At 39.0% G+C, this 14,940-nt stretch overlaps 1 protein-coding gene across 11 annotated transcripts in view; it reads right to left on the bottom strand.

Moving 5' to 3' along the window:
- robo2 (roundabout, axon guidance receptor, homolog 2 (Drosophila)) overlaps nt 1–14,940 on the bottom strand; it is a 1,004,723-nt gene that overhangs the window by 31,997 nt on the left and 957,786 nt on the right. For all 11 annotated transcript variants that reach the window (XM_061877321.1, XM_061877317.1, XM_061877314.1 and 8 more), the window contains one exon: nt 6,547–6,706. In XM_061877321.1, coding sequence (XP_061733305.1) covers nt 6,547–6,706 — 160 coding nt within the window. The remainder of the gene's footprint in view (nt 1–6,546; nt 6,707–14,940) is intronic.

The following is a 14,940-nucleotide window of genomic DNA, read 5'->3' as shown; positions in this document are numbered from 1 at the left end:
TATCGTGAGATTTTGAGCCAAAACCTGCTTCCATCAGTGAGAGCTTTGAATGGTTGACCAAATACTTATTTTCCACCATAATTTAAAAATAAATTCTTAAAAATTTCTACAATTTGAATTCCTGGAATTTTTTCACATTTTGTCTCTCACAGTTGAAGTGTACCTATGATGAAAATTACAGACCTCTGTCATCATTTTAAGTGGGAGAACTTGCACAATCGGTGGCTGACTAAATACTTTTTTGCCCCACTGTATATTAAGAACTAATGTGTTTATAATTATTTGACAAGTTATGTAAAGATTTCTGTACGATAAATAGTCATGTGCTTAAAGGGGAGCTGCAATGTTTTGGAAATGTTGCTTATCGTTCACAATCATAATGAAAGTCTAACGATGGATGATTTTTTTTTTAGAATGCAATTCCAAATATTAAATGCATGTAAATAAAAGTTTGCTTACAACAGGAGATCCACTAGTGCGCCCATAAAAGCCGATATATAACCATTCAAAAAGTGGCAACAATACTCAATTTACATTTCGTGACTTGAATATCAAGCAAGTATTAGTGATATTGTTATTATAAGCGCTAATGCGGACAAACTATTTATAATGGCGACGTGATTACTTCCGTGTGTGCCTATGTTTACATCATCAAGTGGCGTGCTGTTTCCTCCCTTCCCTGCTCCCTGTAAGTTTATTCATGCCTCTCACCTGAAAACAGATGGCAGAGGAGATAATCTGACAAGATGGGACTTTGACAGCCACAGAACGACACAAAAAGCGCTTGTTCCTGCCCCCTTACCGTGTTTCTTCGCAAGGATTATGAGACATTTTTAATCCAAATTCATCTAAATAGCAAAATATAAACATCCCAGCAGTCGACATCCTATTGACAGCAGACATTGTAAAGTAAGTGATGTTTTATGTTTGTTGGCTCTGATGAAGTCTGCAGAGAGTAATAATCAGTGATGAAGAAAAAAAGCAAACATGATGTGTTTTTGAAATTAATGCACCACATATGCTTAAAATGATCAAAATACTTCAATATTAAATGTTGTTATAAATGTGCCCGTTACTACATTACATATTTACTTACATTGTGTATATAAAACCCTAATGGAGGTGTTTGGATGTTTTTTAAAGGGAGTCAACAAGCAAATTTGAACAGCCTACATAAGTTATTGTAAGCTGACTTTTGACTGAATGTATTTGACATTCAAAATGCTTTAAAAAAAAATTCCATCCGTCGTCATGTCTTTCATAATGATTGCGAACGCACAATTCTAAAAAAAAAGTGCAGTTGCCCTTTAAATTGCAGAAAATGTCCAAAGTTTATATGAAAAGGTGAAAAAAAATAGGTTGATAGGTCCAAGGGGAAAAAAGTGTTCTCCTACCTCAGTGAAAGCCAATTTAAAACTGCTACACAGCGCCTGAATGATTTGAAAAAGCTATGCCCGGTGGGGTTCCCAAGAGCTCGATACCGGGATCCCTACTGTTCAACTTGTACAATCTGACAGTCGGTCAGCGAATACGCATCTTAAATGTGTCCTACCAAAACCATGCAGATGACACTCAGATCTATGTGAACATTGGCTTGTTCATTCATTTTGTCGCTGCATCAAAATGATCATTGTGTAGATGCACAATTATTTTCATCAGCTAAACTCAGACACAACAGAAATCATTGTCTTTGGCCCACAGAAGCAAAGAAAAACTATTACTAGTCTCTTTTAGACCCTCTCACTGACACCTAATAATCAGGCTAAACATTTAGGGGTAATAATAGACTCAGACTTAAAAACATTAACAAAGATAGACAGATAGATGGATAGATAGATAGATAGATAGATAGATAGATAGATAGATAGATAGATAGATAGATAGATAGATAGATAGATAGATAGATAGATAGATAGATAGATAGATAGATAGATAGATAGATAGATAGATAGATAGATGGATAGATGGATGGATAGATAGATAGATAGATAGATAGTACTTTATTGAATAAACAGCCACATTAGGTCAAAAACAATAGCAGAAATAATGCCTATATAGGACTTACAATTACTAAACCATGCCTTGTTCTCAAGCAAGTAAGACTACTGCAATGACCTTCTCACTGGGCTCTCTAAATGAGCTGTATAACAACTGCAGTGCATCCAGAATGCTGCTGCTCGAGTCTTAATAAGAACCAAGAAATATGACCATATTAGTTTAGTGCTTAGGTCACTGCACTAACTTCCTGTTGCTAAGAGAATAGATTTTAAAAATAGCTCTGCTTGTGTACAAGTCTTGTCATGGTCTTTAGCCGAAGTACATCTCTGACATGTTAGAACTATATAAACCAGGGGTCTCAAACTCAATTTACCTGGGGGCCACTGGATGCAGAAACTGGGTGAAGCTGGGCCGCAAGAAAAGATTTCTTTAAAATATATATCATGTACTTTTTAATGAATTCACCTTCTTTGAATAGCTTTCCCGCCCTAGCAACATACTTGTCAACTCTCGCGATCTTTTCGGGAAACATCCAAATATCAGTGCACTTTCCAACAATATCGCAAGGCGTTCATTCTCCTGGTTTTCACCCGGATAACAATATTAAGGGCGTGCCGTGATGACACTGCCTTAAGCGTCCTCTACAACCTGCCGTCTCGTCCGCTTTTCCACCATACAAACAGTAAACCGGCACGGTCACATATTGTATAAGGCTTCTACAGACCCACGAGGGTGACTGCAAGACATACTTGATCAACAGTCATACAGGTCACACTGATGGTGGCCGTATAAACAATGTTATCACTGTTACAAATATGCGCCGCACTGTGAACCCACACCAAACAAGATTGACAAACACATTTTGGGAGAACATCTGCACCGTAACACAACAGAACAAATACCCAGAATCCAATGCAGCCCTCACGCTTCCGCGCTACAAAAGGGGGCGGGATTGGGGGGAGCAGGGGTGTATATTGTAGCCTGGAAGAGTTAGGGCTGCATGGGATTCTGGGTATTTTTTCTGTTGTTTTTATGTTGTGTTACGGTGCAGATGTTCTCCCAAAATGTGTTGGTCATTCTTGTTTGGTGTGGGTTCACAGTGTGGCGCATATTTGTAACAACACTGTTAAAGTTGTTTATATGGCCACCCTCAGAGTGACCTGCGTGGCTGTTGATCAACTACGTCTTGCAGTCGCTTACTGCGTCTACAGAATCCAAATAAAACATGTGGCGTGACTGCCATGCTGTTAGTACGGGTTGTAGAGAACGCTAAAGGCAGTGCCTCCACGGTGCCACCTCACTATTGTTGTGTGGGTGATGGTAGGGAGAATGATTACCCCTGGAGTAGCAATGTAATTTGTGAGTCTCCCGGAAAAAATGGAGGCCACAATTGGCCCGCGGGCCGTGTGTTTGAGACCCCTGATATAAACCATCTCTGGCTTTGAAAACCTCAGGGAGTGGTCTCCTAGACCTGCTGGTGCCCAGGGTGAGGAAGAAACTTGTTTTATGCTCCTAAAATTTGGAATAGTCTTCAAAAAGATGTGAGAGAGACCTCAACGGAGGCAGTGTTCAAATTCAGGATGACAACTCTTTTATCTAAATGTGCATATGACAACTGAACATAATTTATCTACTCTCTTTAATTTAAATTTAAATAATTAATTGTCTTTAATTATGATTTTATTTTGTGTTTTTAACCTAAATTATTTGATATTTTTATAAATTATTAAATGTTTGCCTTCTTGTCATTTTCTGTAGAGCATTTTGAATTGCCTTGTGTACGAAATATGCTCTACAAATTAACGTACTTTGCTTCAATGGGCAAAAACTATGAAAATGTTTTTTTTTCCCAGACACTTAGGGGAAAAGATTCCGCTACAATCTAAACTTGAGTAAGGTCATTTTAGATACATGGCCGTAATTTTGTCACTATGTCGGCCTTCGAAGCGATGCTAAATAGCAATTATCTTCAGGGGCTTTTAACTAAGTGTGCTATTAAATGAATGTGCTAAAACTGAACTAGAACTACAAACCCCGTTTCCATATGAGTTGGAAAATTGTGTGAGATGTAAATATAAACGGAATACAATGATTTGCAAATCCTTTTCATCCCATATTCAGTTGAATGCACTACAAAGACAAGATATTTGATGTTCAAACTCAAACTTTTTTTTTTTTTGCAAATAATATATAACTTTGAATTTCATGGCTGCAACATGTGCCAAAGTAGTTGGGAAAGGGCATGTTCACCACTGTGTTACATCACCTTTTCTTTTAACAACACTCAATAAATGTTTGGGAACTGAGTAAACTAATTGTTGAAGCTTTGAAAGTGGAATTCTTTCTCATTCTTTTTTTATGTAGAGCTTTAGTCGTTCAACAGTCCAGGGTCTCCGTTGTCGTATTTTACGCTTCACACATTTTCGATGGGAGACAGGTCTGGACTGCAGGCGGGCCAGGAAAGTACCCGCACTCTTTTATTACGAAACCAGGCTGTTGTAACACGTGGCTTGGCATTGTCTTGCTGAAATAAACAGGGGCGTCCATGAAAACGTTGCTTGGATGGTATGTTGCTCCAAAACCTGTATGGACCATTCAGCATTAATGGTGCCTTAACAGATGTGTAAGTTACCTATGCCTTGAGTACTAATACACCCCCATGGCATCACAGATGCTGGCTTTTGAACTTTGCGCCTATAACAATCCGGATGGTTATTTTCCTCTTTGTTCTGGAGGACACCACGTCCACAGTTTCCAAATATATTTTGAAATGTGGACTCGTCAGACCACAGAACACTTTTCCACTTTGGATCAGTCCATCTTAGATGAGCTCGGGCCCAGAGAAGCCAGTGGCGTTCCTTGGTGTTGTTGATAAATGAGTTTTGCTTTGCATAGCAGAGTTTTAACTTGCACTTACAGATGTAGCGACCAACTGTAGTTACTGACAGTGGTTTTATGAAGTGTTCCTGAGCCCATGTGGTGATATCCTTTACACACTGATGTCGGTTTTTGATGCAGTACCGCCTGAGGGATCAAACGTCCTTAATATCATCGCTTACGTGCAGTGATTTCTCCATAATCTTTGAACCTTTTGATGATTTTACGGACCGTAGATGGTAAAATCCCTAAATTCCTTGCAATAGCTCGTTGTTAAATATTGTTCTCAAACTGTTTGACAATTTGCTTACAAATTGATGACCCTCGCCCCGTATTTGTTTGTGAATTACTTAGCATTTAATGGAAGCTGCTTTTATACCCAATCATGGCACCCACCTGTTCCCAATTAGCCTGCACATCTGTAGGATGTTCCAAATAAGTGTTTGATGAGCATTTCTCAACTTTCTCGGTATTTATCGCCACCTTTCTCAACTTCTTTGTCACGTGTTGCTGGCATCAAATTCTAAAGTTAATGATTATTTGCACCAAAAAAAATGTTTATCAGTTTGAACATCAAATATGTTGTCTTTGTAGCATATTCAACTGAATATGAGTTGAAAATGATTTGCAAATCATGGTATTCCGTTTATATTTACATCAACACAATTTCCATACTCAAACGGAAACAGGGTTTGTACTACAAAGGGCATGTTGACTCACAACTGAATACAAGTTCTGCGCAGACAAAGTTTAATTGTATTAAAGAGGCATTTAAGTCCATCAAAGTACAACCACGTCCATGACTATTTGGCATAATCATATGGCCCATCCATAGTGGTTGTGGCTCTAAACAGAGTGTTTTTACAAGGGCCCGTCGTGCCAGTACAGTTTGGTTCACCACACTAAATCCTAATCATGTTTTTGTTTCCTATTGGATAAAGAAAAACAAAAAAACTTCAGGCTTTGCTACAGGTCTTAAAATGAAGCCCTGATCTTTGCCAATCATCACTTCTCCTTCTCAAATGAAGGGGTACTTTTGTTCACTATAATAACAAGCAAACAGTAGCTGCGTTTCCATTGCAGTTTTTCGCAAAATAAAAGCGTTCTTTCACAAATTTCGACAAAGTACTATTTGAGACTTGTAGGTATTTCCATAAAGGGTCTTTTGCGTCACGAGCTGTAAATGTGGTAAAATACTATTCCGTGAGACTCCACTTTGAGGTAGATACGTTGCTGTGATGTCAATAGGAGATGAAGGCAGCGGATGATCGCTAAAAGGCAATGTCCTTACGGCCAGATTGTTCAGGCATGCGGTTCTCGCCGAGCCTGTGGGCCGGCCTCTAATCCCGGGAAAGGACCCATCTCCCGGTGCGGAGGTGCCGCCTCACTCCCCACCGGCCGACTCCCGAGATCAGGACTCCCGTCTGCTTTATTTGCCCTGTGTTTAAGTGACCTCTAAATGCGAAAAAAGTGTTTCCATCATGCTTTTGCGAAACAATTCAATATCAAAACGTCTGAAGAACCACCTCATGAGAGTACAACATTTTTTAAAGATATTGGAGAGGATTTTCGAAATATGGGTGTCTCCAATACCAGTTTCTTATCGTGATATTTAGGTTTAGCGCATTTCTAGGGGTAATGGAAACAGCTAACGTCACATTTTTGACATACCCTCCTCCGTCGTGGTGCTCAGTAGAATAGTGGTCCACTTCTGTGCCAGGGAGAGGGTGGATAGGGGGCGGGGGCAATGGAACGTTTGCCCAGCTGGAACCGTTGGCTTTACCAGGCTTGGACCCGGCCTTGGTCTTCTTCTTCTTCCCTCCTTTCCCACCTGAAACATGAACGTTTCTATGAAAGAAACAACACACCTACACAAAACCAATCACAAGCCATTTGGAGACAGTTTGCACCAAAAAAAAAAAAAAAAAAAGGTGAGGAAAAAAAAAAAAATCCTTTGAAAATGTCAGAACGTTTGAAAGACGCTTTGAACAAGCTGCTGCCTCCAAACAGGAGCTCAAGGTTGCCTGATGAAAAGCATCCTTCTATTGATCGATTGGCTGAAAAGCCTCCGATCTCCATAGTAACAGCAGAGAAGAGCCGTAAACGAGGCAGACCTTGGTGCCCCACCCGTGCTTCAGAGTCCGCCACCCCCTCCACAGTGAAAAATCTCACTGTGATGCCTCATCATAATGAATGGCTTGTGTGGTCCTAATGCAATTCGCCCAGAGTCTATTACTACTTTCATTTCTTTTATTACACCTTAGAGCCACTCACCCCATCCATATTCGCTCACAGCCTTCCCAAACCTGATTCTCCATCTGCCCCATTTGTCTTTGTACTCCTGCCGACTGGGTCAGCACCAGGTTTTATACAGAAGGAAGCCTTTTAAAAACACATTTCAAGTTGAGTTCTCTGTTTACACCGGTGAGATGCACTGATAGATTGTTCCCTTGCAATAATACCAAGCCTTTAATATTCACGCAACATTGAGCACACCATTTAGTCCATTTGACATGTCTTGGTTGCTCCGAGAGCATTTAAAACGTTTTTTTTTTTTCTTCCTGAAATCGGAAACGGCAAGAAAGGCAACGGTTGGAAAAGTCTGCTCAACAAGTTTGAATCTGTCATCTGTTGGTTTGGCCTGACTGCCAAAGTAAACATGCACCAAGGGAGCTGCCAATGTTTTGGTAGCTATCCACTGTGACACAGTGCACTCTAATATCTTGTATGGCTGACTTTTTTTTAGATGTTTCCATCGAGTGTCATAGCAGATGGAAGACTGGGAAATGGGCGCCCAAAAGTTTAGATTTAGTAGCTTGAACATGTTTTAATGGAACTACTGTGGTATAATACAGTGTTTCTTAACCATAGGGTGATAGACTAGAGGGCCGCAGCTGTACTCAGTTGTAATACACCTTTCCACCACTTGTGGCAGTAGTGACAATCTCAAACAAACAGAAGAAGTCTGGAGCTCAAGTCATAGAGATGTTTCTTAAGTGCAAAAATTATGACTAAAGTGGTGAATCTGTATTTTCATTTGGACTTTAATTTTATTTACATTTAATTAAAAATATATTCCTTATTCATTTAGTTTACTTTTAGCACAACATAATTGTAAGTCAGTATATTTTGTGTTGGTTATTTATGAGTCTCTTATTATGAAGTATATTTGATTAGTATTTATATTATGATAATAGTATTATTTGTGATTAACAAGGTTGAAAACTGTAGGTAAGTTAAAAATAATTATTGTATACGATTAAAACCAAGAGTAAGACGACTAATTCAGTGTTAATTTTTGAGAGGGCCCCAGGTCCCTCTGCAGTGTAAAAGTTGGTCCTCGAGTTTAAAAAGGTTAAGAAACGCTGGTATAGTAGGTGCCAGTTTTTTATTTCCACAACCTTTTAATGGCTAACAATAATAATCAAAGCATCCATAAATAAAACCAACAACATTGAATTATCTTTGAAAGTCTACGCAGTTCAATTTAATTACATTATACAGTGGTACCTATCGACATTATTGCCAACAATATGTCAATGTTCACATACAATTTTTTTTATGGCACGACCGAACATTGCACCCAACAAATTAGCTTTTTTGCAGAAGACCTTGATACAACGTTGATTATACATACATGTCCTTAAAAGTGACCCAAAAACAACTTAGCAAAATAGTTGTATATTGTTACATTGTATACGTTGATGCCAAACATTGGGTCCAGCACTATATAAAGCTAATCCATTATTATTATTATAAAGAATCCAATTGGTGACTCAGTCTTGTCCTGTTATTAATACACAGCACCAGTTTTTAAGGTGAATTTTTACAAAAGGCACCTGTGTTCTCCTGCTCCCAAAGAAGTCATTCTACCCAAGCTCTGTTGCCCCTTTATGACGTGATCACCGGTTGACTCAGTAATTCTTTACTAACTAACACAGTTGTACTTATTTTCATTAAGTACAACTGTAAACTATACCACCATAAGGTCAAAGAAAGTGAATGAAGTGAATGTCAGCACTTTGACAAAGAAGGTGACAAACATTATTTAATTCAAGAAAGAAGTCGTAACAACAAGAGTCTTCAATAAAGATGAAAGTGAAATTGAATGTTCAGTTATGCATTTCATTTAATATTCATACATATTTTGCATTGTTTTCTGTCTGTAAAACAGTATTTTTTCTTTGTAACGTGCTTTGTGGTAGAATTTTTGGGTGTGTAGAATGGATTAATTATATTTACATCTAAAGCAGCAGTGTCCAAAGTGTGGCTTAGGGGATGTTTTTGTCCTTCTGCTTGTTTAATTGGCCCGTGGCATTGTCTAAAAAGCTTACTAATTATTGATAAGATATCATTTGTCAATTACTGTACAACACACAGCTAAGATGTTGATAATTTGGTCACATAGTTTAGGATATTACATTTTGATTGATTGATTGATTGATATTTTTATTAGTAGATTGCACAGTACAGTACATATTCCGTACAATTGACCACTAAATGGTAACACCCGAATAAGTTTTTCAACTTGTTTAAGTCGGGGTCCACGTTAATCAATTCATGGTAACATTTGATCTTATTTAATGCACAACATGTACAGTGGGGCAAAAAAGTATTTAGTCAGCCACCGATTGTGCAAGTTCTCCCACTTAAAATGATGACAGAGGTCTGTAATTTTCATCGTAGGTACACTTCAACTGTGAGAGACAGAATGCGAAAAAAAATCCAGAAATTCAAATTGTAGGAATTTTAAAGAATTTATTTGTAAATTACAGTGGAAAATAAGTATTTGCTCAACCATTCAAAGATCTCACTGATGGAAGGAGGTTTTGGCTCAAAATGTCATGATACATGGCCCCATTTATTCTTTCCTTAACACGGACCAATCGTCCTGTCCCCTTAGTAGAAAAAAAACAAAAAAACCCAAAGCATGATGTTTCCACCCCTATGCTTCACAGTTGGTCTGGTGTTCTTGAGATGCAACTCAGTATTCTTCTTTCTTCAAACCCGACGAGTTGAGTTTATAACAAAAAGTTATATTTTGGTTTCATCTGACCACATGACATTTTCCCAATCCACTGCTGTATCATCCATGTGCTCTCCGACATGCACTGGCTTAAGACGTCTGGCACTGCAGGATTTGACTCCCTGCCGGCGTAGTGTGTTACTGATGGTAACCTTTGTTACTTTGGTCCCAGCTCTCTGCAGGTCATTCACCAGGTCCCCCCGTCTGGTTCTGGGATTTTTTCACACCGTTCTCATGATCATTTTGACCCCACAGGATGAGATCTTGCATGGAGCCCCAGATCGAGGGAGATTATCAGTGGTTTCTGATAATTGCCCCCACAGTTGATTTTTTCATACCAAGTGGCTTGCCTATTGTAGATTAACTCTTTCCTGTCTGGTGCAGGTCTACAATTATTTTCCTGGTGTCCTTCGACAGCTCTTTGGTCTTGGCCATTGTGGAGTTTGGAGTCTTATACAGATAACGAGTTCAAACAAGTGCCATTAATACAGGTAACGAGTGGAGGACAGAAGAGCTTCTTAAAGAAGAAGTTACAGGTCTGTGAGAGCCCGAGATCTTCCTTGTTTGAAGTGACCAAATACTTATTAATTCCTGGATTTTTTTCCCACATTTTGTCTCTCACAGTTGAAGTGTACCTATGATGAAAACTACAGACCTTTGTCATCATTTTAAGTGGGAGAACTTGCACAATCGGTGGCTGACTAAATACCTTTTTGCCCCACTGTATCGTTCAATTTGTATGCCAAATTGGAAAATACAACACTCCACTAGCATATTTAACTTATTCTATGTTGTTTTTGCATGCTAGGACAGTGATGGTCAAATGCAGGAGCTAATGTAAATGACATGAAACTGATAGCTTAAAGAGGACAATGACCAAAGAAGCCGGTCGTATTCATCTTTGTGATCAAATTTTTTGCTTCATTGCACAGCAGGACGAGGATTCATATGGCCACATTTGTCGCATACCTGACACATGAAACATGACGATATCTTCAATCATCCTAATATATATATCTTAAAATGTGTTTGGTGGCAATTCCAACTTGGACTAAAGCATCAGTTGCTATGTAGAGTGGCACTTTCATTTTCAGCAGACAGCACTACAAAATGATTACCCCCCTCATGAATGCCTTTCCTACTATAGTTGTATTTAGTGACTCAACCTTATACTTCCATCCATCCATTTTCTACTTATACTTGTTAGACAGAAAATAATGTTGCAGCCGGAAGGAAATCCAGTCACTTTACAATATTTCTGATGGGGGAAAATTATGTCTATTTAGGTAGGAGCAGTAGAGAAGGTAGAGGCCCAAGCAAAGTTTATGAAGATAAGATGACTGAAGGGTGGAAGTAATAACATAAATAGTAGCCACATCAGTGTATCAATTCTCAACTGGGGTTCTAATCGCTCCTCTGGGCGACACTTGACTTTCAGCAATAAATGAGACTAACACGATGGTTCAATCGCCCTTCCAAACAAGAGCAGCCATCAATAACGCCAATAAGTCTTTTCTTCTTCTTGGAAAGAAGGTGGTCTGGCACTGGAATTCTAGCAGGAGCGTCCAAATATGAAAAGTACAGACCGAGACTGCGGCCGGGGCAGGGAGACATGAATTACAACCCATCTCCTCTACCAAAAAACCAGGGGCCTCTCGTTTTGGTGGGAAAAAGCCTTCTAAATATAGTCACCACTTTGAGTATTTATATACCCAAGGTTTGGGCACTCCCCGCGTTTAAGTGCAGGATGTGCAGCCCGTACGCTAGCTGGCTCTGTTTTTATTGGGTGCTGCTGCGCAAGATCTCCACATAACTCAATCCTGGTAAAGGCTATCAAAATAACGACCAGTCATGTGATGTGACATGGGGAAAAACCAGAAGGTGAGATGAAGCACCAAGCAGTAAACAATAGCTTTAAACCCTCCCTTTCTACTGTGTCCACGACTAACTGTATACGATCCTAAAAAGAAAAAGAAAAGTCTATGCTTATGGTGGCAGAAGAAACCTGGCTCTTTTAAGGGCGGTTAGTTCACATCCAATTATGGACTGAAATAATATGCTTTCATGGGAATTTGGTCGGTATTCTACATAAAGGCATATATTATTTCCAAACCGGATTATTTTCTAACATAATGATCGTCACTACATTCACGCAGTCTTGTATCCTGCATCGCCAGTTGCTCGTGCAACAAACATAGCGGACATGCTGCGTTTAATATAATGATATACAGTAGGAAGGAGGCACATATAGCCCCATTCGTCACGGTATTTGACACATGAAACGTGACAAATTGTGGGGTTGCACTATCCACTTTTGCCAGTAGACAGCAGTAGAGTGTTGAATATCTTAAAATGCGTTTTTGTAGCAATTCCAACATTGACCGCAGCGTCAGTTGCTATGTGGAGTGGCACTTTCCATCATTTTTAGCAGATTACATTGCCAAATCTTCAACCATTCTCACACGCGAGATCCACCCAAGAATGGGGTCTACTGTACTGTATTTTGACTTGCGTATATACTTCACATTTCAAAGTGGTTGAGGCTTATTATCTGAAATGTTTCATACATACACATCACACTTGAAGTTTGCGACTTCACTCCGTTGCTGCACATTTTTGGCCCAAATTAAAAATTTGCAAGCATAAAAATGGCTAGATGAACGAAAAATATCAATACTACGGTTATATTGGCCACTAGATGAGCTCAAACTAATAAGTGCGTGATGTCTAGTATAGTGGTCACTGATTGGCTCAGTCTCAGGCGGCATCCAGTCCCGTGACTATGTGGGTGTCATTTCATTTCTACAGAGTTCTCCGAGTGTTAAAAAATGTATTTAGAAGGTTTTTATGCTCTGGTTATGAACATTTTATTTTAAACAACCCTGATTAACATAGGTTCAATGCTTTTACGACTACATTAGATATGTTGTTATCAATAGGGATGTTAATCTTACAACAACTCACGATTCAAAATGTTTTTTGATTAAACATAATTTTAATTCAAACTGATTATTGTGATATATTATTTGGTGTAAACATTTTCGAAACAGGTTACAAAAACTCCTCTTGGCTAAAAAATAAAAAATAAAACAAATAATCGTTTCTTGAAAATTATGAATTGAGTTAATCACGATTTGGATGCACATTAATTTTATTTAGGACCCTTAATTATTATTATTATATATCAATGGAATCATACAGTAAATTTATATTATGTATGATGAATAAAATAACTTATAATAATTGTATGAATTAAGTTTGAATATATTAATTACCATCCATTTTCTACCGCTTGTCCCGTTCGGGGTTGCGAGGGGTATTGGAGCCTATCTTAGCTGCATTTGGACGGAAGGCAGGGTAAAGCCTGGACATGTCACTACCTCATTGCAGGGCCAACACAGATAGACAGACAACACTCACATTCACACACTAGGGCCAATTTAGTCTTGCCAATCAACCTACCCCCAGGTGCATGTCTTTGGAAATGGGAGGAAGCCGGAGTATCCGGAGGGAACCCACGCAGTCACGGGGAGAGCATGCAAACTCCACACAGAAAGATCCAGAGCGCATGATCGAACCCAGTACCTTTGTATTGTGAGGCAGACACACTAACCCCTCTGCCACCATGCATATTTTTTAATTGTTTTTATTAAAAACAACTTTTCTATAACATCTCTGTATATGCATGGGAAAGTACCTGATAAAAGCTTCTACTTTATATTATATCACACCACATAGTTTATCCTGCATTCCCTTTATGCATTATTCTAATTATTTTTATTTCATTATAGTACACTCTTGAAAACGGCTTTACATTAAATGTATCCATCACACAAACTCCATGCAGAAAAAAACATTTTAGCCTGATTATGTTGGTTGAGTCACCTAATTGTAAGAAGCTCCCTTTAGGCCACACCCACATCTCCTGAGCCCAGCGTGCGCCACGCTATTGAATTACACTGCAGTTTCAGACGCAGTGGCTTGTAACTAGATAAGAGAAAAGAAGAGAGTGGGGATGCCTCTGTGTCCTATAAATGACATTGTAATTCTCCCAACATGAGTCTTAGTGCGGCGGGCGACCATTAAGGGAAAGGGGGTGGGTGTGTTGAGTGGGGACGGCAGGTACTTTCGCTACTTTACCCAGCAGAGCATCTCTAATGTGTGTGGATGCTCCTCTCTGTCTGACAGACTCCTTATGCCCACTCTCAATATTAAGCAGCAATGATGAGGGAAAACATCCCCTGCAATAATATGACCTCCATCACAACATTATGATCTGCACTCTGGACCACAGTTCCTCATATGCCCGGGGTGCATTACTCAACTGCAACAAGTACCAGGCATCTATATAGGTAAGGTATATTTATATACAATCCCCGTTTCCATATGAGTTGAGAAATTGTGTTAGATGTAAATATAAACTGAATACAATGATTTGCAAATCCTTTTCAACCCATATTCAATTGAATGCACTACAAAGACAAGATATTTAATGTTCAAACTCATAAACTTTATTTTTTTTTTGCAAATAATAATTAACTTAGAATTTCATGGCTGCAACACGTGCCAAAGTAGCTGGGAAAGGACATGTTCACCACTGTGTTACATGACCTTTTCTTTTAACAACACTCAATAAATGTTCAGGAACTGAGGAAACTAATTTTTGAAGCTTTGAAAGTGGAATTCTTTCCCATTCTGTTTTTATGTAGAGCTTCAGTCGTTCAACAGTTCGGGATTTCCGCTGTCATATTTTACGCTTCATAATGCACCACACATTTTCGATGGGAGACAGGTCTGGACTGCAGGCGTGCCAGGAAAGTACCCACACTCTTTTACTACGAAGCCACACTGTTGTATCACGTGGCTTGGCATTGTCTTGCTAAAATAAACAGAGGCGTCCATGATAACCTTGCTTGGATGGCAGCATATGTTGCTCCAAAACCTGTATGTACATTTCAGCATTAATTGTGCCTTCACAGATGTGTAAGTTACCCATTCTTTGGGCACTAATACACCCCCATACCATCACAGATGCTGGC

Source organism: Nerophis ophidion, linkage group LG18 (genome assembly GCF_033978795.1).
Source record: "Nerophis ophidion isolate RoL-2023_Sa linkage group LG18, RoL_Noph_v1.0, whole genome shotgun sequence".
Classification (NCBI taxonomy): Eukaryota; Metazoa; Chordata; class Actinopteri; order Syngnathiformes; family Syngnathidae; genus Nerophis; species Nerophis ophidion.
The sequence above is the reverse complement of the archived record's forward strand: the minus strand, read 5'-3'. Positions and strand labels throughout refer to the sequence as shown.